The sequence below is a fragment of the Acyrthosiphon pisum genome, chromosome A2 (assembly GCF_005508785.2).
Source record: "Acyrthosiphon pisum isolate AL4f chromosome A2, pea_aphid_22Mar2018_4r6ur, whole genome shotgun sequence".
NCBI lineage: Eukaryota > Metazoa > Arthropoda > Insecta > Hemiptera > Aphididae > Acyrthosiphon > Acyrthosiphon pisum.
In genome coordinates, this window is record NC_042495.1 from 8248340 (window position 1) to 8271520 (window position 23181).

General features: G+C 26.8%; 2 protein-coding genes across 6 annotated transcripts in view; both read left to right on the top strand.

The window, feature by feature from the left end:
• LOC100168860 (ATP-binding cassette sub-family A member 3) overlaps positions 1–13642 on the top strand; it is a 25548-nt gene extending 11906 nt beyond the window's left edge. Inside the window, exons 7-24 of one of the 4 annotated variants that reach the window (XM_029490404.1) lie at positions 251–389; positions 455–704; positions 1468–1782; positions 1864–1923; positions 2293–2357; positions 3688–3800; positions 5708–5942; positions 7138–7361; positions 7417–7699; positions 8467–8592; positions 8671–8886; positions 8958–9224; positions 9287–9528; positions 9609–9756; positions 11559–11769; positions 11842–12058; positions 12774–12959; positions 13040–13642. In XM_029490404.1, the coding sequence (XP_029346264.1) occupies positions 251–389; positions 455–704; positions 1468–1782; positions 1864–1923; positions 2293–2357; positions 3688–3800; positions 5708–5942; positions 7138–7361; positions 7417–7699; positions 8467–8592; positions 8671–8886; positions 8958–9224; positions 9287–9528; positions 9609–9756; positions 11559–11769; positions 11842–12058; positions 12774–12953 (3291 nt within the window). In that variant the 3' untranslated portion in view covers positions 12954–12959; positions 13040–13642. The other 3 variants (XM_016802487.2, XM_029490405.1, XM_029490406.1) reach the window with 3 other exon arrangements.
• Positions 13643–17978: 4336 nt separating this feature from the next.
• LOC100159273 (zinc finger protein 706) lies at positions 17979–19659 on the top strand. 2 transcript variants are annotated; one of them, XM_016802498.2, is made up of 3 exons: positions 17979–18397; positions 18476–18651; positions 19479–19659. In XM_016802498.2, exons 2-3 carry the CDS (start codon positions 18508–18510, stop codon positions 19569–19571), a joined length of 237 nt encoding a protein of 78 aa, XP_016657987.1. In that variant the 5' UTR covers positions 17979–18397; positions 18476–18507; the 3' UTR covers positions 19572–19659. The 2 variants fall into 2 exon arrangements, with proteins under 2 accessions (XP_016657987.1, XP_001950351.1); XM_001950316.5 differs by having other exon boundaries at positions 17989–18397; positions 18502–18651; positions 19479–19657.
• Positions 19660–23181: the final 3522 nt, after the last annotated feature.

Genomic DNA, 23181 nt, shown 5'->3' on the forward strand with positions numbered 1-23181 from the left:
TTTTAAGTACATATTTTATGATTTTTTTAGAGCTTATTAAGTCCTCATCCCCAAACATAACTATTTATTTTAAATGTATCTCTTTATTTTTATTGTTCATCATTTTTAATTTTGTATCTATGTATATTTTCAAGATGTCTGAACTTTGTAAATTTAAACTATTATTATGTCATAAAAACTTTTACCTATATAAAATGTATTTTAATACTCTTATACATTTTTAACATCAATGTATTTCTATTTTTATTAGTCTTTTAGAGGAACAAGAACTATTTTGATAACGACACATTTTATGGAAGAAGCTGATGTTCTTGGTGACAGGATTGCAATCATGGACCATGGAAAAGTTATATGTTATGGCTCTTCGTTATTTTTAAAAAAAGCTTATGGTAAGAAAATAAATGTATCAATTTGAACATTACAAAATAATCATAAATGTCATAAAAATTAACAGGAACTGGTTATAATTTGACTATTGTAAAAGAAGAACCATGCGATGAGTCTAGAATTATAGAAGCAATTAAAGAAATTATACCAGGAGCAGAAGTTCAAAGCTCATTGACTGCTCAAGTTGTTATTAATTTACCAAATGAAAACACTAATGAATTTCCAGATGTATTTAGAATACTAGAACTTAATAGAGAAAAATTCTCTATAAAAGGAATGGGTATATCTTGTACAACAATGGAAGAAGTTTTTCTGAAGTAATCTTCTTTTTATAAGACATTGTGCATTTTACTTTTGTAAAATGTTAATATAATAATATTAATATTACTCTAGATTGAATGAAAACTACAGTTAATCAATCATATGTATTCATTCAGTTATAGGTTTTGAATTTTATGACACCTTTTCCACTGTATCATAGTTCTCTGGACTATGATCATAGTCTTATCATAGTCCTACTAATAGTACATTATAACAGTTTACTTGAGGTTTAGTGAATATTTGAATAATTTTATTTTCAGTTTATCGTTTGGTATTTTGGTTTATATCTATTTCTAATTTTCCAGAACATTGATGTTCAATATTAATATTTTCATTTATATTTGAATTTATACCTACAAGTTTTTAATATTATTGAAACATTGAATAAAAATTAATTCCATGCTTATTGATAATTTAAAGTATAAAAGTATATGTTAGTCTAAATAAAAGCATTCTTATTCTGGAATAGTATAGGTTTGACTTTCCAACCCAACCAAATACCTAAGGTTAACAAATAAAATACCAAATATGGTATAATGTAAATTTTTTTCAAATAAATTTATAATAAAAAAAGGCAAATCTTTGGCACATGAATTACCAGCGGGACAGCTAGTTATACATAAAATAAAAATTGTATAAGAAACACACTTAAAAAAATATAATTTAATATAGTTTGTGACAGGAATAAGAATTAATTTTTAGAAATTATACTTTTTGACTTGCTATTTTTTTTTTAAAAAAAATGTTCATTTACTTTAGAGCTGAAAAAAAAATATCAGATGATGATAATGATGATGTTGCATCTATAAACACACCAGTAGATTCTGGTAGTTATCAGTTGATCATAACCAAGGAAGATGATTGTAATATTGATCAAGTGACCAATTTAATTCAACAGTATGTACCTGAATGTATTTTGATGGGAGATATGGAAATGCAAATTATATTTAATCTACCAGCTAGAAAAAGAAATCAATTTGGTGCCCTATATTCTGCCCTCGAATTTCAAAAACAAAATTTCAACTTAAAAAGTGTTAAAATAACTAACCCAACTACAGGCGACATCTATCCAAAGTAATTTTTTTTAAATTTATTTTATCACATAAAACTTAATATTAATTTATATTCCTATCAAATATATAAACTTTAATGTAGGATAGACAATAAAAAGAACTCAACATTGAATAATGGTTTTCATTACAACAATAACCAACGGTGAGAAGTTCATACATGCTTGTAATTTCCTAACCTGTCATCCGTTCTTTATTGCATTATTGTGTTAACTGTGACTGTTGGTTGTTCTTGTTCATGAATCACATGTAATTTAATATTTATTGTATTAAACGGTTCAATTTTGTTAAGTAAATTTCAGCAATTTTTCACAATAATTTGTGGTATTTTAGTTTTTGTTAATCTGTATTAAAAATTTAAATCATTGTCATTGTACATATCATTTACACATGTTTATAAATATTTCTATACATAAATTTATTGTAGATGTTGTATATATATTATATCACATGAGATGTTTAAAAATATTAAGAAAGATATCTAGTTTATACGTATCATTTTTTTTAATTTTAGTTCAATCACAGCTGGAGATTATGGAGATGAACCAAAACAACCATCTAATAATGACGTCACACAAAGTAAATATTTTAATTTATCATTTTTATAAAATTCTATAACAAAATTAAACATATTGTTGGTAAGCAAATAAAAGCTTATCCTTTAATTTCACTCTTTAAACTTTTTCTAATTAAAAAAAATAGTTAAATTCTGTAGTCTACACTAATATTTTATTTATACATTATGATTCACCGAGTATGCTCATCCCCATTTTAACCTTTAATAATTAATTTATTCAAATTATGATTTTTGGAATTTAAAGTATATTCGACCATTTTTTCAAATTGTTGAAATTTTTACTTTTTAAATAGTGTCCAGTCGTGTTACAAACTTCTATTTTTTAAATGAGAACCTCCCTTTTTTTATTGTAAATTATTTAGTGGATGCCTTTTTTGATTATGTTGATAATACCTAATTCCAAATTTTAAGGAGTAGTATCTCAGTCATTAAAATTTTTATAATATGGATAATTGTTCTTAAAAATAGTTTCATTTTCATATGATATCTTCTTAAGTAATACATAAAATCTCTAGAATTAAACAATATGGTATTTATGTACCTATATTTAATAATTCAACAAAACAGATTTTAAATAATTACATTATTGAAGAAAAAAAGGCCAAGCATGCTTGATGAGTGACTCTGTATATATGATAATTATATTGTACTGATAGTTTTAGATAAAACATTGTCAACTATCTATTACAATAGTTTGATTCATGGACTAATCCCTGTATGATATTTCCTCATTCTTGATTCGTAGTTAGACATATCCACGTTAGGTGTTTACACAAACATGATATGTTGTAATCAGTTTTCCATACTTATAGTGAATATATCATATAATTTTAGTAATAATTATATTGTTAAATTATTTAATATAGGTATTTCAAACACTTAATAACCTACAATAACTTGTTAATCGATCGCTAGAAATATATTTCTATATAAAAACTATACAAACTTGATAGTTGATTTAGAACATTTTATATTCTTTAAAGCTATAAGGTAATATTAAAAAAAAATTAAAAATACAATTCCAAGCAGAAAAACCCACAAAAATATACAAGAATGATGATTATAAAACTGTTGTTTTATTTTACATTTTAACTTTTATATTTGCATTGTATTTAATTTCTTCAAATTCTTAAATTTGTCTGTATAGGTACCATATCTTATAAAACATTACAATTAAGCTTGAAATGTACTATCTTCATTTAGTTCAAATTTTATGAACATTATAAATAATAATACAATTCTATACAATATATAATTTATATTTTATAATATTGTTATATCTTGTTAGTTAGATATTACTTAATACTAATATTGACTATAATATTTTTTTAGCATTGATGCCAAAGTATACAAGTGGAATAAGTTTAATGAAAAATCAGTTTAAAATATTGTTGGAAAAAAAAATTGTTTTTACATATAGAAGATGGCTTTTGTCCTTATTTTTTGTAAGTTATATTTATGTTTTTTATGTGCTCTAAAAATACTTAATAGGTATTACCAGTGGCGGCTTGTGCTATGGTTCACATGAGTACTTGAATACACCAAAACATGAATAGATTTCTATAGTAAATTATAATTAGTTATTATGCACATGGCATACAAGATAAAAATTATTTATTAAAAAAGGAAAAAGTTTTTGCAGCTTTTAATCTTGACAAGTGTGTCTATTACTGATTAAATAACTCAGGTTCATAAATTCATTGTGCTCTGTGTATTCGTACAAATATTAGCTACATGCTTCAACACATTAGCTAGTAGAATATGGTACTCTAACAACTTTTGGAGCACATTAATTGTGTACACCGGACATATTTGTATTGTGCTGCATTATCATGTTGATTGTTAAAATTATAACGCACCATCATCCATTGGTCATTACTGCAGCCACTGTGTTCTCATGTCCCTCAAGTTAACTTCTATAAATAGTATATTAAAACAGAATGAAATATGTTATTTTGTGATCATGATGTTAAGTTATTTATTATTTATTTTTCCATGTTGAAGTGCTTAAAAAATTAAATGTTGATATAACATTGATTTTATAATACTATAAGTTAATTAATTTGGGTATGCACCTTATTTAAACATTTTTTAATTTTTTTTATTAGCCTACATCTTATAAAATTATTTATGCACCATCTTATGTGAACCTCACAAGCCACCACTGATTAGTTCTTACAAATAAAATTTTTATGTTACAACAAATTAACTTAAATATTAGGTATTTATTATTTATATAAGTTTCAGTCTACAGTATACTATTTTCATCTAAATATTAAGTTTCATAAAAATGTTATACTAAATGAGAAATTTTGTATTCAGTTTTTAAGCCCTAGCTATTAAAATCAATATTTTAATACATTTTTAAATAGAAAATAATGTTCAAATTTTGGCGATTTTGTCAAAATTTAAACTTTAATAGCTTATAAAAAAATCATTTCTGTATTTTTGGTATTTTTTAAATTACTACATGAACAGCTTATACAGGCGCATGTATTAAATGTTCAAACTTTTGATACAGCATAAAAATTCTGAACGTTCATAGAGAGCTCAACAAAATTTTACCCTGTCTACAAAATCCTTATAAAAATATTTAGTGAGAATTTCAAGTATCTATGGCCATTTGTTTTTGAATCACAACAAAATAATGAAATTGATTTTGTCTAATTTTAATGTTGTCTATATATATTATTTCTGTTTTCCCCGATTATTAAGAAAAGTAGATACGGACAAATTTTAAACTTTAATCCTCCTAAAGCACCAAATAGATTTAATTTCCTATCTGAATCTCCGTTGAAGTTGAAGATTGATTCATTATCTAGACAAAAACAAAAAAAAACTATTAAACCATACAAAAAATTATTCATCACTTGGTCTAATCTAAAATACATGATAAATTATTGTTTATGATTAATTGAAGTACAGTTAAAAACTTATATTTCATAATTTTACTTAATTTGCACAAAACAATTTCTATAAAGATCCTTACTAAGGTGTTTGGTGTTAAGGTAATAAGTACCATAACTTTACGGGTTAACAGGGTAATAACAAACAAGTAGCATTAAACACGTTGAATGCGTATTGATGTCATTTGGCACCAATATACATCTAAAGTAAATGGTTTATTATTCCCTACGTATGACTGAATGTTATTTTATTATTATTTAGGGTGGATAACATGAAACATATGTTTCTAAATATGTATACATTAAGAGCAGTTTCTTTATTTTTTTTTGAAGACTTTTTTTTACTTTTATCATACGCATTGGATAAAAATTGCAAAAAGTTGTGCACAGTTAATGTGTTAATATACCAAATGTATAATAAGCAATTGTATTCTTATTCTTTCCAGGGAATTGGACCAATTCTGTTGGGCTTGTTAGTTATGAAATCAACCAATTATTTAATCAATCAAACAGTGGTTTCCCATGAATTAAATTTATCATTAAGCACCTACAAGGATAGCAGTGTATATTACCGTGCTGGAGATAATTCTCCTGAAAATTTGGAACCGACATTTGTAGCTATTTCTAAAACAAATAAAGCTACTGTCAAAGAAACATCGTCAGAAAACAATATAATTAATGGTAAGTTTAATAATAATAAAACTTAAAAAGCTTTGTTATCGGATTTATTTCATAAACAATTTTAATTCTTCAGCATATTATTTATACATATAAAATAAAATATTTCCAACTTTTTTTTATGGAAATTTAGCTTATTATAAACTTGTTATAACTTAATTTAGTTGCAGCTATATCATAATTGCAATTAAAGTTATATTTAAACCATGATCATTATTATTTCAAATAATTTTATAACATATCATGCCAGTTGACAGTTCTCAATAACTTTTTTTATTATCGTTTTCTGACTTTTTTAAATATTTAAGTTCATACTATAAATATTGAAATTATTAACCTAAATATTATGAATTAGACTAGTCACATTTTAAATTATATTTCAATGTAATATGCTGAATAAATCAAGTAAATGTTATCCAGAAGAAATATGGTACGTTTTAAAGTTATAACCATATTTATTTATTTTTGTATTAGCTTAATATATTATGCACTAGCCGACCCGTCACAGCTTCGCTCGTGATTAGTTGTTTATTTTGCCTTCGGACGATGATATGTAGAATTTTTTATTCAAATGTTATCGTTTATTTTGATTGGCAAGTAAATATACAAAACGGTTAATGAAAATGTATTGAAATATTACTTCATCAATTGATAACAGCTGGACCAATTTTTCAAATTTGACGGGTATTTTCAGATTTCCGTTTTTGTTTATAGATGGTTGCTATAGGAGAAATATCTTTATATAGATTATAATTATTATTATTATTATTTATATACGTTATTATGTATATTGAATATTAATCCGTTAGAGCGCACCACTTGTACCAATCTTGTATCTTTATTTCCTGTAACTTTGAGTTATATTTTGCGATTTTCGTGTAGCTACTGACCTTTCCTTAATCAGGCTAAACATCTATGTTGAATTTCAAGTAATTCAGACGAGTAGTTTTCAATATTTTGAGTTCGGAAAAAAGCGACATTCATTTTTAATTATATAGATTAACAAATGTTATACCATAGCTTTAATGAAAACCCCATTCATTTAGAATTTATTGTTATTTAGAATCAAAAATATTGTACTATAGTAAAAAAAAACTTGAAAACCATAACATATTTTAGTTATCAAATTTGAATTAATTGTTCATAATTTTATTGTTAAATTAGAAATGTGTTTAATAATAAAATATATTTTTTATAGATTTATTAAAAATGTGCAAGGATGATGTATTCAATTACAGAACAAATCTTATGATTGCTGGTGACTTTAACCGAACAAAATCAACTGTTTTATACAATAATATAGCTATTCATACTCCAGCAATTGCTGTAAACCTGTATTCTAATGCTCTACTACAAAAGTTGTCTGGAAATAATGAATCACTTATTTCAACTGTTAATGAACCAATTCATTTAGATAGTATAGTAAGGTATTTATATCAATTAAATATACAGTTGAGATAAATTTTTTTTTCTTTAGAATGTTTGTGATGAAAGACTTGGGATAGCACTTGTATTTCTCTGGATAACTACTTTCACCCCTGGATTACTGTATTTAATAGGATATTTTATAGCGTTACCATTACATGAAAGAGTTAGTGGCATTAAACACTTACAAATGATGACTAAACTTTCACCGATCATGTATTGGGTTACGTGTTTTATTTGGGACTATTTTTGTTATATAATTGTGGTTTTATTAACATTGGCCGGTATGTATTTATTGGATAAAAACGACATATTTACTGGTTCTAATGAAGTTGGTAAGTTAATCTACTTTTAAGTTTAAATTTAAGGGCGTTGGTTGCTGTGATTTTCTGTCTTTGTCTAACACACGTTGAACATAAGAATAACAACCTAAGCAACTGACAAAAATTAAGGTACTTCTAGTTTTTCAATTTAAAAAATGAAAAGATTTTTGAATTGGTATACAAGTTTACTTTACATCGGTCAAAGTACTTTTTCAATTGCAGTAATATTTTGATGAGATCAAATCGTTACCCTCGGAACCACCCACCTACACGAAATCCTCAGTCCTGAAGCTACCGCAATGCAAAAATTATTTATTTTTATAAAAAAATCCACATTATATAAGGAAATTTAACTTGTATTAATATGTATATGTTTTGTAAATATGTTCTGTAAATATGTCATAATTATGTAATTTACTGTCAGACCAATGGCCAGAGCTGCTGCGGTCTTTTATGTCCAATAAAAAAAAAAAAAATATTTGATGAGAATAAATTTTATAAATTTGTCAATTTTTAATATTAAATGTATTAAAAAAATATTAAAAATATGCTTCAACAGATGCAAAGTAAACTTGTATACTAATTCAAACATCTTTACATTTTTTAAATCAAACAACTAAAAGTACCTTAATTTCTCTCAGTCGCTTAGGTCGTTATTCCTATGTTCTACGTGTGCTAGACAAAGACAGAAAATCGCCGCATTCAATGTCCTTAATAATATTATAATATTAGTTAAAATTAAATTAATTTAATGTTTAATTTAAAAATGATTTTTACAGGTGTTCTATTAACATTACTACTTATTTATGGATGGAGTGCAATATTCTATGCATATGTTTATAGCTATTTAAAAAATACCCTCGTCAGTTCCATGTTATTGTTCATTGCAGTTAATTTTATATTAGGTATTTTCTATACATTTTTTTAGGTTCAGCAGTTGTATCCGTTACGGTTATTGATAATTTTCTGCTTATTTTTTACAGGAATGTTTATAAATACTGGCTTGTATATTTTGAAAGACTTAATAAGAGACTATAATAAAACTAGTTCCTTTAACACGTTAAATTTAATAAGGTTAATAGTTTTAATTATTCCACATTTTTCATATTCATCATGTATATCAGGATTTCTGCAAATAACGTGGGAAAACAACATGTGCAAAGTATGTAAATCACCTTTAATGAATGAAATGTGTAAAAGTAAGTATTTATATTTTTTTTTATTTGATGTCAACTGTCAGCATGTTTAACTCTATACTTTATCATTTTAGATAATATTTTCTCTGAACAAAAAAGTTATTTTGTTTTCAAATCCGATAAAAATCCAAATGGCATACTAGAAGAAACTTTATTTTTATTATTTAGTAGCATACTGTATATATCTATTATATTATTTTTTGATTATAAAATATTTCATCGGTTACATCAGTTTGTTTTTAATAAAATCATTGGTACTGGTGTGAGTTATAAAGATATGAATGAAGATCCAGATGTTGGCGGTGAAAGAGACAAAGTTGATGCAGCTAAAACTTGTCCAAGTAATTGAAAATGTTTATAAACAAATCACAAATACATTTAATTGTACATATTTACATTTTAGATAATGCATCATCGCCATTATTGCTGGTTGATGACTTGGTTAAAAAGTTTAGTTTTAAATTCACCGGGGTCAGGGGTATAAGTTTTGCCGTTTCCCCTGGTGAATGTTTTGGCTTACTTGGTGTAAATGGCGCAGGTAAAACAACTACATTCCGAATTTTAACTGGTGATACATTTCCTTCAAAAGGCGACGCTTCTATTCTGACGGATAAGTTGTACAAACTCAGCTCTAATATAAATCAGGTTAATAAAAAAAATAGAATACAATTATTTTAGGATTAAAAAATATTAATAGGAATTAATTCATTTATAATTATGTATAGTATGTTTCTTTGATTGGTTATTGTCCTCAATTTGATGCAATAAATGATCAACTCACTGGAAGAGAAACTTTAAGGCTAATGGCAATTTTGAGAGGAATATCTCCAACAAACACCAAAAAACATGTTGATAAGTGGATTAAACTTTTAGGTACGTAAAATAAAGTAGTGGAGGTACTTTTAGAAAATATAGTTGTTAACAGTTAAATATAAATTGTAATGTTTATTTATTAAATTTAAAAAAACTGTATTTATACAATAATAATGCTCAATAGACGACTTATCAAATCTAAAATCAATAATAAATAAGGTACTATTTAAAAATAATATATAAAATTAAATGGATAAATATATTGTATAATGTATGCTATAATTGGCCTTAAAAAAATATCTACATTGTAATTTTCATTAATTTCTATTTCCTTACATATTGATTTTTTTGGGCTGTCATAATATGCAGTCTACCGTTGAATTTAAGAGTAGTATGCGGTCTAACGCAAATAAATAAATAAAAAATTATAATATTATAATATTATAGTATAATTGTTGTCAAGAATGATGAATATTGTGTTGTTTTGTGTTTGAATTACAAAAACTTTTGCCATATCTCTCAAAAATGCATTAAATAAATCCGATTTATTTATTCCTCGCCACCAAGTTTCCATGAGGTATCTCATGCAATATGTATCATTGTATCATATTTATTACGTTAAATTTATTATACATAACTTATAATAATTTTACCTTGGAAGGAGGTCAGGACTTGTAGCACACATAGCGTAATGGTTTCTATGAACTTTTGATCTGTTGAGTGTGCGCTTGTGTAAGTGGATCAACCATATTGAGCAATACCATTATACGCTCGCCACCCATCATAGTGTATAATATGATTTTTTCTAGATCCTCTTAACAAACATTTGTTGACTTGTATGATAATATCAGGTACTCCAAAATTATTATGTTTTTTGAACATTTTTACTGGTATATCCCGACACAAATTCACCCAGTCACGTACTTTGTTTTTATTGGATAAACCTTGAGTCCAGTAGAACACCAGTTCTAACTGTTGACTAAGGCTTAGTTCACTATTTAGATGACCATTTTTGTCAATAAAAGTCCAAAAAGCATTATCCTTACTATAATATTATACACAATTATGATAAATATAATATAAGCTATGTAAGCTAAATAAATATAAGAATATAATTTTCTCATTTTCTTCATTTTTCCAATTTTCTCATTTTTGTGTTTGACATCCCTTTCTCTTACAACGTAAAATTCTCCTTTTCTTACCTTTTTCCTTATGTAGGTATACCTAACATTGGAAATTTTCATTGTTTGCGAAAATATTTTTGCCAACACATTGTGTGTATAAATTGTGGCGTCTCGCAATAAGTAATGTACTGAGATATTGAGCCCATACTTTTACAAAATTTCGAAGTATTGTTATCTGTGCCATAAAGATAAAGTATTCACCAAAGAAAAAGATTAAACTGTATCTATTTAAGATAAATTTAGCCCTGTGTAAAAACCGGCCAGTCGCAGGTAGAATTTATCCTACATCGGCTGGTAGAACGCATTTGCTGGTAGACTGCGAAATATATGACAGCCTTTTATTGAATGATTTATTACTTTTTTATACAATATAATTCTGTTAGTTTTAAATGAACCTTTTTAAAGATAAAAATAAATAGTTAGGAGGTCTGTACATTCTAGTGGGTTACCCTTGTTCACACTTGATGTGTAAGACATTACATTTTTAGAATCAGTGTAACTTTTATTTTATTATTTGTACTTGTAAACATGAAATATTAATAATAAATCAACATTTTTTTTCTAAAAGATCATACCAAATAATAAACTATAAATAATAATAAACTTCAAAATTTATATCCTATGATAGTATGATTAATGATTTTTTCTGTATTTTCATTATTATTATGGTTGTTATAGGTCTTGAAGAATATAAAGATCGAGTCTGCGGAAAATATAGTGGTGGTAATAAGAGGAAATTAAACACTGCAATGGCATTAATTGGAGATCCTCCAGTTGTGTTTTTAGATGAACCCACTAGTGGAGTAGACCCCGTGGCAAGACGTAATTTATGGCAATTATTAGCTGCTAGTCAAAGAGGTGGACAAGCCGTTGTACTTACATCACATAGGTAAAAATAATGTGTAATGTGTATACAATATTTATATTGAGTTATAATTATTTGATTTGCTTAAATACTTAGTATGGATGAATGTGAAGCACTTTGCAACCGTTTGACAATAATGGTGGACGGTGTTATGAAATGTATTGGTAATATACAATATTTGAAAAATCGTTATGGACAAGGGTTTACCATAATGATAAAACTACGTTATATTGAAAATTCAAATGTTACTGAACTAAAATCTGATATAGAACGTCAGTTTTCTCCAGACATTAGCTTAAAAGACGAACATAAGGTGAGATTAAACTATTTTTTTAAATTTAATTAAAGTAACTACATTCTAATCTAGCAATTCATGAACTGTACACTGCAGTGTCTTAGAGCAATGTATTAGTGGCGGATTTTTTTTTTTTTTTTTCGGGGGGGGGGGTCCTAAAAATAATATATATTTCAAAGGTTTTAACAATATATTATTTCAGTATACAGTGTGATCACGGTTTAAGGTAACATTAAATATCTCAGGTGGATGACCTTGGGAGGTGATAGGGAGTACTTAAATACATATTTTCAGATAAATTTCAAGTTTTTAACATCATCGGTGTGCGCATGTGCTATACAACTTACATTTTTTTAAATAGAAACACTATTTTTTTTTCTACATAATCGGATAGATTATTTTTTTTTAAATATTTTTTGTATTAAAAGTTTTTTTCTATTTACAAAACTGACCAAGTTAGAGTAAGTCAACATTTATGCATAATACATGTTTAACGCATTTTTCATTTATAACTACTGGAAATAATAAAATAAATTCCAAATAAATGTTAAATGGGGGACGGAGTGGCCGAGCGGGCTAAGGTGTCAGTTGCGACGTGCATCGTCGTCGATTTGAATTCGGCCACAGGTGGCATTTTTCTTCTAGCAGTCATGGTGTCTGGAGAAAGAAAACTATTTTATTTTTGTACAGGTATAAATAAATGTATTGATTCAAATTGTTATTTATATTGCAGGGTTTATTGCATTATCACATTACGAATCCAAATATACCATTGTCTGAGATATTTGGTCAGATGAAGGCAATTAAAGACAATTATACTATAATTGAAGACTATACTGTTAGTGATACAACTCTTGAACAAGTCTTCATCGCATTTGCAAAAAAACAGGCAGTTTTAAATACAACAGCTTAAAATCTTGTAATTATTTATTACTTTTACATATTTTTTACTCATAAATTTACTTTGTATGACTATTTTATTAATTTAATTTTTTTTAGTATTTACACACAGTTCCTCAACTTTCAAAAAAAAAAACTGATTTAAAACTTGAATTTAAATCTTAAAATTGTTATTTTTACTATTATTATTAAAGTATTTAAATTAGCTTATTAATACTTGTTTATTGTAACCAAATTAATTGAACATTCTTAGAGGCTAGTGATAAAATACATTATATTATAACCAATAATCATGTTATCAAATGTGAGTAATAGTGATTGAAAAATTATTTTCATTACCTACTAAAGTTTTTTATTTAACCTTTAGCCTGCTAACTTATACATTTTTAGTATATTTTACTATTTACTTAAGTTTCAAATTATATTTATAATAATCTTAAAAAATATTACATAAAAGATTGTTTTAATTGTTTTTTATGCTTTGCACTTTTTTGTTACCAAATTCAATGTGGTAGCTTAAATAAAATTCAAGGTGTCTAATTTTTACTTTTAAGCATTAAAAATTGATGAACTCTTTATCCATCATGATAAAGTAAAGTAAAATTGTTATTTGTCTATATTTTTAATTTTGCACTATGTGATATTCAAGCTATTATAAAAAACTTATATTATATCAGCTGTTAATAAATATTTTTATAGATACAATTTTTTTTTTTCTTTAATTAAATTCATTAATATATTTTATGTAAGACTGTCAATTGCCTACTAGCTTAACTATTTGTCTTTGTTAATTTACTGAGAAATTAAAATGTCTTTTATTATGAAGGCAAACCATTGGGGCAAAATTAAATTATGATGAAAACATTTATATTGTTTCATCAATAATTGTGTTTTACAGAAATGGGCGAAAATCTATTTCTATCATCAGTCTATTGTGCATTCATAATTGAATATGATTAATGACTAAATATTCTTTCGATAAAGGTGTTTAGAGCCGGTATAGCCAAGTAGAACAAGCATATTTTTAAAAGTTTTGAATATGTGTCATAGCTTCAACAGGACAATAACAATAGTTGATACAGACATAGACATTAAATATTATAAATTATATTATATTTTATTAATATGTCTATAATACAGACAAATGACAATAGCAGCTTTCCATAACCGTCCAAAGAATTTCAGAATCGTCTAGAGTATTTGAATGGTGGTTCTGAATATCTGGTTGACCATTGGTACCCATATATGATGGGTTTCCACTTTCCACTGTAAGTTCACGTGTAAGTGCATTTACTGATCAGATCTGTTCGTTATGAATGATCTCCAAAACGTTTCTCATTGGTTAACATGGCCACATGGGTCAGATGGATTGGTAACATATTAGTTACCTTATTATTCTGTGATTATATTATGTATATTCAATAGAGAGCCGTGATGAAATAGTTGAACCCCAGAATTCTATCAACTTCATGGTATCATGGCTAATTGTGTGGTAAGAACGCTTACCATCTATACCAACCAATCACAGAAAAGTATTTTTATGCACAACACACGGACGTATGTAATAGAAACCATTTTCAGAATTGTCCCAAAATGTTCTGGACCACTGCAAAATTTTCACAAACAGAACCAACATTCAAAACCTGCACCCCGAGACTTGGGAAGAGTACCAATGTTCACACTTAGTGCAGTAGTAGATGTCTTTAATATTGGTGTTGTAAATTGTTTTGTACTATTAATGCCCCGCCCAAAAAAAAAAAAAATTAAACACTGGATCCGCCACACATCAAAAGATCGGGAAGTTTCTGAAGATACTCGAAATATAGATTTAATTAGGTACTAATTATTCAAAAATATATGATTTCAAAAAAAAAAAATCAATAGGTTGGTAAACTTGAATGGTTGGTTCCGAATGCTGCATCCAAAAGCTTAAGATATCTAATAGCCAGGGTTGGGATATATAGCACTTAAAATTGCATAAATATGCGCTATAATATTACCTTAAATATCGCTATATATGCAACAAAAACAACAAAATATGCAAAAAAAAAAAAGGAAATTAATCAATTAATAATTTTTTCAATCACTTACAAATTATTATAGGTAGTTATGTTATAAAAAAACTTTACAACACAATCAACGCTCATTCCTTAATAATCGCAGTAGAAATCGACAAGAAAAACTCAACAAAATCAACAGATAACAAAAATTAGAATCAAATACCTAAAACGTAATTATCGTAATAATTTGATTGACAAAAATCTAAAAATACGTTTACATAATTATAATTTCAAAAATATGACCGATTTTGATTCAAATACAGGTTAAACTGCAAAAAAAAGTTCAAAAAATCAAAATACAATTTTTCATTTGAGTTCTTTGTATCATATGAAACACATTTTTAGCTTTGTTTTTTTTAATCATTTCATAAGAAATATGCAAATGCTATAAAATCCTAACCCTGCCTATAGCATTTAATTGTTCATTGATTTAACGTATACAATATTACTATACCAGTATACCACGGACTAAGATATTATAGTTGATACTCATATAGTCCATTTAGACTAAACTCGTATCACAATTTAAGATAGATCTTAATCATAGACAAAGCATCCATGTTGGGCAGACGAGCCTACAAATGACATAGTTCTGGTGGCAAGTATTATGGTTACGAAGCCACTGTTTCATGTCACAGATTTCTAAATAGTAATCTAGTATAGAAGTTTCTGTTTTATGCATTTATTCGATATTTATGTCGGTGATAAGATAACATTCGAATAATTACCACGTGAATTTGAATATTATAAACATTATTATTGATACAAGTAAATAATAAAATTGTGTATTGGAATTTTTATAACTTACATCTAAATTATTGAATGATAATTCTACACGTCCTACAAAAATAACATTAATCAATAGTGAATAAGCAATATTACCTATAATAAAAATATAAAATATTGTTTATAACTGTTTATTACCGTACATGACCGGAACATAAAGTACATATTAATAATTAATGATTCAAATTTATAAATAATCCTATTACTAAAAAATTCTGAAGTTAAGAAAATTTAGTTTTCATTGTTTGCTTTGTTTTTTGGCACCTGTAATACAAAAATATTAGAAGTGATAGTACCAAGGTAATGTATTGGAATGAAAATTCAATGTAGACCTAGGTCAAAAATTCTCGTTAGTGTTTTATTTTACCTCTTTCCAACTTATTTTATAAATTTTTAACTGCAAAATAATTTATACATTTTAAATTGGATACATTTTTATGAATTTCAAACTCAATTTCTAACTTTCGTGTATTTTACGTATTTTAAAATTTGAAATAAAATGCTTACAAAAAAAATTTTGTTACTGGATTTTTAATGTTTTTTAAATATCGTTGTAACAATATATTAGGAGCCTTGTACTTATTAAACTTTCAAGCTTTTTCACCAAAGAAAAACATTTTTTTTTTTACATTCATAGAAAAAAAAAACTTTGAAATTGACAATTTCCGTAAACAGCTCTAAAAGAGTCAAATTATTTTCAAAATTGTATGGTGTATAATAGAAAAGGCTAATATAAACATTTAGTGAAATTTTCAAGATCTACAGTCAATCGTTTTTTAATTACTAAAAATTAAAAAAATCGTTACATAAGAAATCGAATATAGGTATATCAAATGTTGTAAAAATATAAATTTCAAACGCTCATAAAAATTTAATTTGACTTTCTTGTAGACATCTTTTTTTCGAAAAAGGTAGACAAATTTATGAGGAATCTTGCATTACATGGTATATAGAAAATGCTAATATAAACATTTTGTCAAAATTTAATGTACCTACAACCTACGGTCATTTGTTTTAGAGTTGCACCAAAAACCAAAATCGATTTTCTCGAAAACAGATTTTGCGTAAAAATTCCCATTTTTCCTTAACTTTTCTTTTTTTTTTCACGTCGCTTTTGAAAACTACTGGGAAATTTTTACTTTTGACCCCCAAAAGTACCAACTAGACGGACCAGGCTCTTACATTTTGTTATATGAAATTAAATACAAGATAATAACACAATTATAATGAATCAAATCAAAAAAAAAAAATTGACGTCTATCCGCTAAGGGCCTTTCACCTCCGTGGGCCCTAGTGCTATTCACCGCCAGCACCTATGATTTTTACGGCACTGAATCAAGCCCGGATTATGACAATTTGAGGCCCAGGGGCCAGTTTTAAATGAGGTCTTGTACGAAAAAAAAAATAATGTATATATTATTAAATTGTATGTATTGTTGTAATAAATATATTATATAGATAATAGATATTAGGTACATGGCAATAAAAAATGAATAATTTATCAATTTATTTATAAATTATAATTTCCAAGCTTTTTTCCTCGCTAAATAGCACGGTTAAAGATATACTTAATCGTATATCTTTAATCGTGCTAAATGGTCATCGATTTTTTTTAGGTGATATATGCACTGACTGTTTTAGCCTATAAGGAAAAAAGAGATGGACAAATCCGAGGCCTCTAAATAAATTCTAACCATCAAGGCCCGGGGCCATGCCCGCCCCCCCCCCTTAATCGTGCTTGTGTCCACTTCACGGCATATCATATCTTAGTCCGTGGTCCACTCTATGCCCAAGCCACAGACTATATGAAAACTATTTTCATAAACAGTCTGTGCCTAAACTGCAATGTTTACACTTGTATATTATGATAATAACAATGATAAAATATATCATTGTCGTTTAGGCAAATGGCGGCACAACCTCAAAACATTGCACGACTGTTGTATAGTAGTCGGCCATCTAGTCTGTTGATCTATATATCTACGGACAATGCACATCTAAAATTCTCAAATAATAAACATGGTTAAAAATAAAAAATAAAATCTTCGTGGGTGACCGCAAAATAGTTTAATGGTTACGATTTGACCATTTGATTGACTTTTAGCTAGTCTACCTTATGGTCTTTAGGTAATGATAAATGGGCGTACCGGTATTATCATTATTAGGAATATAACAAACAATTGTGCGACTGGTGGCAGTTCTCGTTTGAGGACGTTGTGGAATGGTGATAAGCGCGCGTACGTCGGAGACTCGGAGTGTCGGACTACTCGTGACTCGTGAGCGTGACGCGCGGAGACCGGAGAGATCGCCGTTCTTAAACGCCGTATCGCGTTTTGTAGTTTCATACCTATTTCCTTCCGTTCACCCGCGGTCCCTCGATCTTTGGTGCGGCCAGTAGCCACGACCCACCGAAGTCGTTGACGAATCACAATTCACTGTAACGAGCCATTCGATCGTACGATTTTATTACTATTTTCCAAGAGGAGTGTAAGAACCCTGTTCTCGAACGTCGTGGACGGCTCAACTGGCGGCTGTCGATCCGGTCACCATTGGATACTGTGTGGTTGATATAGAAATAAAGGGTTAACATCGACCATTTTTTTGAAAGTCTGTAAGTGTATTTAGCCAGCCTAATAAATTACCTACCTAACTTAACGAATCCAACAAGTAGCGACCGTGTGTGTTTTAGTTTACTAATTTTATTATTATCATCAGTTTGTCATGGCCCGGGGACAACAGAAAGCGCAGTCACAGGCCAAGGCCGCAGAAAAACAAGCTAAGATGAAGAAGCAACAGGGTCATAGCGCCAATGAACAGAAGAAGGCTGCTCAAAAGGCGTTAATTCACGTTTGCACTGTTTGTAAAGTAAGCTTCTTTTCACCTTATCGTTTGTACATATAATAAAAAGTAGCTAAATAAGTATGCATTATTATTAGTAGGTATATAATTTGTAAACGAAGAATAAATCTTTATTTCTGTATATATCTCGGCTATTTGATTATTCAATTAAATACCTAATAGTGAAACTTGAAAATAAATAAACTAAGTAATCAGTGTAAAAGTACAATTTTTATTTGTGAACCTATTTAAATATAACTTAATATTGATCTTAATCTAACCATAGTAATCAGATTTTTAGTTTTTTATTGTTAAACGTTCTAAGGTGCGCAAATAGTAAACTGTCTTGTACCTATACCTAAAAATTTTTTTTATTATGTTACTCATCAGTTTAAATATATATATATTACGTGTAAGTTATAATAACTAAAAAGTTGTATTACCATTAGGAGGGTTCAGTAGCGTTACTAAAATTTTTTCATGGGGGGGGGATATAAAATGTTTAATAGACATTCAGTATACAGATATTATATTCATATTATTATATACATGTTGTATTGTGTTTAAAATTTGATCTCCGGGGGGGAAAGGTCACCCATAGATAGATCACCCCCCACCATCTATATGCCACTGAGCGTGCTAATTATATACATTTATTGTAAGAAGGTATGTGTTTATAGTAAACAAAGTTTCACATTGATTTTGGTATTTTAATTTTAAATATTGATAAATTATTAATTATTATTACTTATTTAGTTTTTTATGTTTATTGCAATAAAAAATACTAAGTATATACTTAGTTTAATGTATTTTGTAATACCTTAATAATTACGAGTAAACATTTTAATTTTTAGGCACAGATGCCAGATCCTAAAACATATAAGCAACATTTTGAAAACAAACACCCTAAAAATGATATGCCTGAAGAACTGAAAGCTGTTTCATGAATCTATGGTGATCGATTAAATTGTATTTAATCACGTGTAAAAACAAATACCTAAACTAAGTAATATTAAAGTTTTTTAACAATCGATATAATTGTTATATTTTATAGTGTCTAAATGATAGTATGTAACAGTTTTTTTTTACCGTCAGGTAATTAAATCTATAGTACTTATTATTGTACTTAAGATTTACAGTGGTCCTATACCTCTATTCCTTCTTTTTAAGTTCCAAACACAAAATTTCAATAAGAAATTATGTGTTTTGACTTGTTTAGGTAACATTCTAAAAGTAGTATCACAGTAGTCTTTGTTGTCTACCGTGCCATTTTGTTAAGAGTATAATGCAGATTAATATGTTTTTACATTTCGTTACTGACTATAATATCTAGTTTTATGAGAGTAAAAATGTGGACAACTCGGAGTTCAAAGAAAAATTAATTTGAGAATATTTCATGGGTTAGGTTTTTAAGGAATTTTTAACTTATTTAGACAATTGTGAGAAAAAGTACATATTTATTTTTATTTTAACTGGAAAAAATGTTTTTTAAAGATTTACCAACTATCAATTTTTTTTTTTATGATTTTAATAAAAAAGAGGTGGGCAAGTGGGTGTCGTTCTGCTGTACAGAAGGTTACAAGTGGGTCACTGTGATGGATGGTGTTAAATTTGAATTCAATGATATAATATCATTGTAAAAGAAAAACTATTCTGAGCGAAAACGGTTAGTCAGCCTATGATATTACTAAGTATATTTGATGATATTATTGTGAATAAAGTAATTTATATATAACCTATTTACGTGGAACCTTGTTTTCGATTTTCAATCCTTAGCTATAAAAGTTTTACATTTTATAAATTTTTAACTACAAAATAATTATTAAATTTTAAATTTAAATTTAAGTTTAAATCCTTATTTTTTTTTTTTTTTTTTTAAGATGAATTGACAATCTATACCTTAGGCACAATAGGTAAATGTTATACAGAATATATATATAAGGTATCGAAACAAATTAATATTAATAATAATAACAGTTTACAATAAATTATATAATATATGTTACTTTTGATGAGAGCAGCATCCCATTAATGACACTTTCGCTCGTTTTTTTTTTTTTATTATTATTTAGTACTTAATTTATACAAGCAAGTCATGACACCATTTTCGTTTTAATCTTCTTGGAGGGTTTCCGGGGATAGTTGGGGTAGAGAGATTTCTAACAAGCGGATTGGGGTTAGATAATAAGTGGAGATGGAAACGTTTGTAATACATTTTTGCTTCATCATGCATAAGAGGTATTTTTAAATCTGAACGAACAGTATGATTAGAAACATAAGGAGAGGCATTTAATAATTTACGAAGTACGCTAGATATTGGAAAGTTTGAATTTTGTTTAGATTGGACTTTTTTGAGTTTCCCCATAGTTGCAGTCCTTATAAAAAAATTGTGCCTATGTATTTTTAATATTTTTCAACTGCTATTGTAACAATATATCAGGAGCCTTGCATTAAATTTTCACGCTTTTTTACCCAACAAATAGTTTTATTGACAATTATTGGAAAAAAAAACTAAAAAATTTGAAAACTGACTAAATATTTTCAACATTTACAGTTAGCAAAATATTGTCTGATTTTTGTGATGTTTCCAAAAAACTTCCGCTATTTAGAGGTATCTGTGAAGGGAAGTTTCACTATATATAGGTATATCCTTAATTATTGGAATATTGTAAAAAAAAAGGTAATAGATTATTTTTGGATATTTTTCTAATTTTCAGGAGAATATAAGAACAATATTTATAATCTTTTTTTAGTGAATATTAACATAATTTTAAAATAGCACTATAAATCTACACTATTATAGAAAGTATTTGGTTAAGTAATTTGTTAGTTGAAAAAATGAAAATATTCAAATTTAGTTCTTTTAGTGGGTAACGACTGGTCAGATTATATACTTTTTAATTAATTTTAAGTTTATCTAACTCCAGCATATAGAAAAATAGTCATGAATCATACAGTATGGCTCACAAACGTATCATAATTACCTATTAACTATGAAATTACAAAATTAGTGTGTCCAATAATAACGAGTTAATTACTATATTTAGAACTTTCAGCTATTCTCTTAGAATTTTATTGATTTTTGAATGTTTTATAGTTACAATATCCAAACATAAGTAATAATCAATAACTAATAATAAATCTAAATTAATTGATTCATAATATTTAATGTATTATAAATATTAAATTCTTGAAAATTTGTTGATAATGATTCACATAATATTAAGATATGACAATATATCGTCCCCGTTCATGCAAAACACACCAAGTCCAAAAACATGAATCAGCTTTTGAAATTTTTTCAAACTTTAAATGTATACCATATGTAACCAAATTTTTTTCTTTCTTTTTTTAATTGAGTTTCCCTTAAGGGAAATAGCTGTTAATGAGTAGTTGTAAATAATATGACACTGTGAAATTTATAGCTCTTATTATTGTTAAAATACAAATTTCTAAGTCGATTTTTGGACTTAGTGTACTTTGCATGAACAGGGACAATATAAAAGTAAGTAGTTAGGTACTTACGTAATTTATTTAAATTATATGTATAGTTTTTCTATTCTTGAAATGGAAAAATATATATAAGATCTTGAACTGATTTTATAAATGAGGTGGCAAAAAAAATAATTAACAGAACAAATACAAGTCTGATGTTATATCTTTTATTGTGTCAGTATTATTACAATTATTTCTTTAAAATGTAAATAAATATACATATAATTAAAATGTGGGTAAGTGGATGTCACTTTTTTGTATAGTAAGTTACAGGTAGGTATAATGTATAGGTACTGTATAATGGATGGTATTAAATTTTAAATTAATTATAAACTATAATTGTACCTCTCCGGAAAATATTTATGAACGGAGACAGTTTGTCAGTCTGGGATATTTTATATTATATTAATATTGTTATTACTTATTATTTATATAGTAGCTGGTAAGTTTATTTAATGTTATAAAATAATAAAAGATTAACTAAAGTCGTTATTCTTGGTTATTTAATATATAATTTCGTCCAAATTTTAACTTAAAATAACTATAAAAAAAACTGGTTACAGAATTGATTAGGTACTTACCTTGTGAAACCTTGTTTTAAATTTTCAATCCTTATCTATAAAAGTTAAACATTTTATAAATATTTAACTACTAAATAATTTGTAAGTTTCCAATTTGATACATTTCGTCAACATTCAAACTTTAAATGGTTATAAAAAAAACGTGACTATGTATTTTTAATATTTTTTAATTGATGTTACAACAATATATAAGAAGGCTTTTTTGCATTTTCAAGATTTTCAACACAATGAATAGCAATTTATTGAAAATCGAAAATGTCCGTTAACAGCTGTATACTAGTCTAAATATTTTCATAATTATATAGTGTGAATGAAAGTATAAATATTCATTGAAATTTTCATGTATCTACAATTATTCGTTTTTGAATAATAATAAAAATACAAAACTGCTGCATGAGAAATCGAGTGAATATCCAATATTGTAAAAATATGAACTTCAAACGCTCATGAACATTTAATTTGATTTGCTTGTATTAAATTT

Coding starts and splice junctions, on each gene's coding strand:
- LOC100159273 (XM_016802498.2), top strand. CDS start 18,508: ATGGCCCGGGGACAACAGAAAGCGCAGTCACAGGCCAAGGCCGCAGAA. Junction 18,652..19,478: donor ACGTTTGCACTGTTTGTAAA/GTAAGCTTCTTT, acceptor TTTAATTTTTAG/GCACAGATGCCAGATCCTAA.